This window comes from Nicotiana attenuata, unplaced genomic scaffold, assembly GCF_001879085.1.
Source record: "Nicotiana attenuata strain UT unplaced genomic scaffold, NIATTr2, whole genome shotgun sequence".
Classification (NCBI taxonomy): Eukaryota; Viridiplantae; Streptophyta; class Magnoliopsida; order Solanales; family Solanaceae; genus Nicotiana; species Nicotiana attenuata.
The window spans coordinates 1-5,772 of NW_017690024.1; the positions used below are offsets into that span (position 1 = coordinate 1).

Here is a 5,772-nt window from a genome sequence, read left to right on the forward strand (position 1 = left end):
GAGTGATTGGAGCTTTGAAGTCTGAGTAAAAGCCCAAGGGATTAAGCCGGGATCATATTCGTGGGTCGAGGACCAAGTCTGGACATTAAAAATCGAAGTATGATCCGTACTCTGAGAAAACCCCACTGCCCTTCCCAATTCTGCTGCCTGTCAATTGGTGAGCTCTCTGAAGATATCAACTAATGCCTCGCGTGGCGTGTCGCCCCATGCGGCACGTTTATGTATTTTGTACAGTGTAAATGTCCTATTTCAGCTGGAAAAGGTGGTTTCGTTTAGGCCCGACCCTACTTGGTATAAATACATGGAAAAACATTATTTTCTGAACTTTTTGACACACTTTAGGCCTAAGGAAGCTAAGGAGGAGTTGGAGGAGCAAAAGGTCTTTTCACCTTTTTATCAGCTTTGTGATGTGAAGGCAAAAAATATACTTCTCTAGATGGGTATTTACATTTTGATGCTTAATGATGTTAACTCTAGAGATATTGTTCTAATGAATCTTTAGTGTCTTGATTTGCTTCAGCTGCAAGTGAGTGTTTCAATTAATGAAAACATGTTGTTTGTTTGTGGGTTTACTTGGTGTTCTGTGATACTACACCTTTCAAATGGGGTGTTAACATTAATTACTCTAACATGCAAGGCAGTTTTTACCTTCTAATATTCTCGGTATTGCAGACCTCAAAATCCTCTGCCTTCAGCGAGCAAGGGGTCGTATTCCCAAGTGGCTTTCTCATATGACGGAGAGGGTAAAGACGAGCCTCACTTTTCAGATGGTGAAGAAGATGGTGATGATGATGAGGATGATGATGAGGAAGAAGATTTTAACAGTGATGATAGCAACGACGAAGTGATGGAGTCAATTGCCAAAGATTATGGAGTGAAAAGGTATGGATGGCTTGTCTACATGGACAAAAAGGCAAAGGAGGAAGAAAGGAGGCAAAGAGAAGTAATCAAGGGAGATCCTGCAATAGTAAGTCTGCTAAAATATGGGACTTTAACTGTTGCTAAATTATATATGTACTGTCATACTTATCATGCCTTTGCAGAGGAAACTTAGTCGCAAAGAAAGAAGGAAGGCTTCTCAATTAGAAAGAGAGAGGGAGAGAGAAGCAGCCCGCATTACCGGGAGCAGAGTTCTCCATCATGATCCCTATCGGTACTTTAGTTCAATCTATTGCATTTTTGTATACTTAAAACCTAAATGCAGATTAAATCCCAGTTGTACGGATTGTTCTCACTCACTCTCTTTTCTCTCCTTCTTTATGCAGCGAGTCTCGACGGAGTCCAACATACGAAGCTTATTCACGTTCCAGAAGGTTTGTTATCTTTGTTATTTTATTATACATTCTGAAATTGATAATAGTCTGTGTAATGTTGGTTTAATCTTTTTTTTATTCCATCTGCACAGGTCCAGGTCAAGGTCTCTCTCATACTCGCCTCCTCATTCAAGACGCTATGAACGTGGAGGAAAATCTGATGATATTTACCAAGGCAAGGAGAGAGCTCCGAAAATAGAGTATATCACTGAATTTGGTGGCGCAGACGATGAGAGTGAGCCTAAATTTGAAGGATATTCTCCACCACCGTCTCCTCCGTCTCGAACTGATCCATTAAACCGGTCGGAGCACTTGACCTTTAATTCTTGCAAAGCTAGATTGGACAGTCTTTTCTCTGCTGCAGCTTATCATCCATTTGTTAGCTGAAGAACTTAATGTGGTTTAGAATATATCAATTTACACCTGTGAGATAACTGTCAAGGGGAAGAGGGAGCAAGCTTCCGATCTGAAGCTCATTTTCCCTGAATTGAACTTACTTGACGCTGTCCAGTTTTCCTTGTTAACGCAAACCATTTCTTGTTTAATATCTCACTTCTTCTGCAGGCCATCAGCTGGTCGTATTCTTGAGGCCCTTCATGTTGATCCTGCATCTGGGGTATCTGTTGATAAGGATAAGAGTGCACAAATGTTGAAAACACCAGCAAGGTCTGTGTTCTACACCCTTACGTTTTTCTGTTTATTTGTCTGCTTGTCCTTCCTGACCCTACATGTTTTTGTGCTTTTTGTTGATGTGTGCTATCAAATTCTCAATTTGTTCTCCTTAAAAAACAAAAAGCTAGTTATTAATTTTTCCTCTTCTTTGGGTCTTTGCAGTGCATCATCAGCATTATCAAAGTTAAACAAGACAACTAGCAGTTCAATCCTCTCTAAACAGCAGGGTGAAAAGAAGGAAACACCTCAGGAGCGACTTAAGCGGATAATGAGCAAACAATTGAACAAACAAAGTATACATTACTTCATGTGCATATCCGGAGTAAACCGTTTGTCTTCTATAATGTGCTGCATTCTGCGATATAACAAGAATGAGGATCTCATCTCTGTTCATGTGTTTTTATGAAAACTCTTCTTCTTTTTGTATGATTATGTGGGTCATATTGTTGCATGCAATGCATTGTACATTTTGCCTAAATGATGTCTTTTGCAGTCAAGAAAGATACAGCTGTTGAGATGGCCAAGAAAAGAGAACAAGAGAAACAGAGGCTTGAAAAGCTTGCAGAAACAAGCCGAGTAAGTCGGTATCGTCGCCGAAGCCGTAGTAGAAGTTACAGCCGTTCCCCTCGAAGGTACTAATACCGATCCTACTTGTTATAGTGTACTTGATGAGTAGATAGTTGAATTTGTCAAAAGTGAGTATTGTCTTGCCTAAGTTTATGATCTGGTGTTCCTTAAAGTTCCTTTACACTTTATGTAGTTGGTTCTTTATTTAAATGGATTTGTGAATTTAGTGATTAACTGAGCGATGCCTGTCTATGAGATGCATGCTGGTGGAGCTAGAGGCCATAATTCCTGTCTACAAAGTTAGTTCGCCTATTCACATAGTGTGATTCCGAAACCTGCATGTCTACAAAGTCAGTGGTTTGGGGAAGTGTCTAAAGACTAGATGAATCAAAATAGGTTGTGCCCAGACCTTTCAAGTAATTGGTAATGCGGTTTAAAACGAGATGGTCAAAGCAAAGTTTCTTTCAGTTATTGGTCCTCTTATTTGTGTTTTCAGCAAGTGTGTATGCCCAGCTCTCTTCAGCCCTCGTCTCCATCCCTCATCATTATGGCTTTAGGTGAAACCTTATTCAAAATATGTCTATTGTTGCCTTAATTCCTGAAAATTCAAAGAGTACGAACCCAAGGCTGCTCTTTTTCCTTCAATATCAGAGATTTGATAGCCCTAACCTTCTCAACTAAAGACGAAATTCCAAACAAATACCTCCTCAAGTTTGTTCTTGATGGATTTGTGAAATGGGGGTTGTGTTTTTCTCTGTCTTTTGGGTACATTTAACTTTAAATGGAGCTCGCTAATTTGACTAGGAGTAACGCAATTGAAAAACTGGTCCTTGATTTTGTTAAGTCAAGGATGTGGGAGTGCTTTTTTTTCTTTTCGAGGAAAAGGGAGTTGGAATTTGCTTGCTTGAATCTGTTTGTTCGTGTTTTTTTTTCCATTTACCGTGGTGTCCGGGCCAACTTGTGCGCACCTCGACTAATTCCACGAGATACGCGCTACCTCCCTCCAGCAACATCAATAGGTACCAGGTAACCCTTTCCATCGAGGCTTGGACAGATGGGAAGAAATTACCTAGCGTTTTTTCTCCACTGGGAACTGAATCTAAGACCTCATGGTTCTTAACCCACTTCATTGACCACTAGGCCACACCCTTGGTGGTTGTGTGTTTTTAAAAAATGCATTTGCTGTCTGACGTAGATTTTCACATTAAAGCTCCTAACAAAGGCAAAGAAAATTAAAAGTAGAGAAACTTGGTCCTTTTAGACTGCTGAATATTAGGAATTCCTATAGTTAAGAGGGAGATTTAACTATCTAATCAGTCACTTGTTTTATTTTTTGGAGATCTCCTGAAGAACTTGTGGCTCACCTTAACAATTTACTGGGAGTTTCAAAACCAGTTTATTACTCAGTTGCTTCGCAAACAGGGGGGCTTTTGTAGTAATATTCTGCATTTTCATGAATTTCGTGCGATCCAATTGAGATATACATATTTGATACTCTCTTAATTGTAAAAGGAATTGTTGGTTCAGAGTACAAGGATCAAAATATCTATCTTTTAGTGTGAAATGGCCGTCAATTCCTTATTTGTTTGGAACAAAATTTTCTGAGTAAAGAACTACATAAAAGTGAATGAAGTTTTTATAATTAGAAGTATTTAAAATGTTGGAAAATAATTCTTAGTATCTTTCCCCAAAAACTATTATGTTATGTAAACTGGGAAAGAGGAATTGTCAAGGTGGAAAAGAGTTCGTTTTTATTAAACAGAAAAAAGAGCATAACTTGTCAAAAGAAAGTTACAATAAGAGGAAACAGAAGTGATTCATTGAAGAAATTCTAGAGAATTTATTCAACCTCAGACGCTTGGGCGTCAGTGGTAGAAACTATAAAATGGTGTGGATGAAGCCGGCGAGTGTTAGATGTTCTTTTAGCTCATGTTAACTGTCAATGCCACAATATTGCTCCGCAAATTGGTTAACTTTCTCAATATTTTGCTCTGCAAGTTATTATATTTCACTGTTAATGTCTGAATTATGTACTATGGTTGAAGGCACCGACTTAGCCGGAGTCCTATCCGGGAAAGGAGTTCTCGTAGATACCGTTCACGTTCCAGGTCTCGCTCATGGTCGCGGACTCGCTCTCACTCACGCTCACACTCACCGTCGCGTTCTTACTCTAGTTCCCACTCGCTTTCTCGTTCCATTTCCCGGTCTCGTTCACCTCGGTAAGGTTTAGCGAGTGTCTGACCGCTTCATTTTTTATATAGTAGGGGACTTACATGAGCTAATATTGCAGGGTTAGGAGGCGATCGAGACACTGATACTCAGGTATGAGTGGATGCATAAACGTGCCCAAGCTGATCGTTAGTCAGCTGTGTGCGGTATATAGATTACTGATATATTAGACTGGTAAACTTATGGTGAAGCTGAATTTGGCTGATCGTGGGAACTTATATTCTTGTGTTGTGTTTATTTGTTTTTGGTTTCTTTTGAAGTTTTAGAAGATATTTGTGTGACAAGTAAAATTTCTTCAGCTTCTTTGAGGACAAAGTATAACATNAAATTTTGGTGTGTCATAAAGTATAGATCATCACTGCCCGTGGCCCATTCATGGGGGTACTGTTAATGCATGGCAAGAAAAAACCCCAGATTTCAAGGGCAAGGAGCTCCCAGTTTTGTGAATCAGTAGAGGAAGCAGTTTCACCCTCAACAACCTAATCAGCCTGTTCTTGAAGATCTCATAAAAGCCTTTATTGTAAAAACTGATGAAAGATTTGAGGTATAAAGGGCGGCAAGTCAAAATCTAGAAAAGCAAGTGGGAAATATTGCAACAATATTATCTGAGAGAGTCCCAGGTACTCTACCCTCTGATACTGAAAGAAACCCCAAAGAACCAGTAAATGATGTAACCTTGAGAAGTGGGCAAGTGTTGAAAGAAAAGATGTGGAACTTGAAAAAAAAAGCAGAGCAACTGAAAACTGATGTTGATAAGAAGAAGAAAAGCAAGAAGGGAGTTGAGAAAAAGAATAAGGAAGAGGTTTTGAGAAGGGAGGAACCTGAAGAGAGCAAGCATATGCCTGTTTTACCTTTCCTACAAAAGCTATACAGAGAAAAGCTTGACAATCAGTTTGAGAAATTTCTGGATATGCTGAAACAAGTTCATGTGAACTTAACATTCACAAAAGTACTCTCACAAATGCAGGCTTATACAAAACTCTTGAAGAAG

The 5,772-nt window shown here is 39.4% G+C and overlaps 1 protein-coding gene across 1 annotated transcript; it reads left to right on the forward strand.

The window, feature by feature from the left end:
• Positions 1–253: 253 nt before the first annotated feature.
• Positions 254–5,083, forward strand: LOC109222432 (serine/arginine repetitive matrix protein 2-like; the record flags this gene model as incomplete). Its single annotated transcript, XM_019386794.1, has 11 exons — positions 254–415; positions 521–526; positions 656–967; positions 1,044–1,153; positions 1,266–1,313; positions 1,406–1,615; positions 1,878–1,979; positions 2,148–2,278; positions 2,479–2,617; positions 4,598–4,771; positions 4,843–5,083. Coding segments are annotated over 11 exons (1,419 nt in total), but the record flags the coding sequence as incomplete, so codon positions are not given.
• Positions 5,084–5,772: the final 689 nt, after the last annotated feature.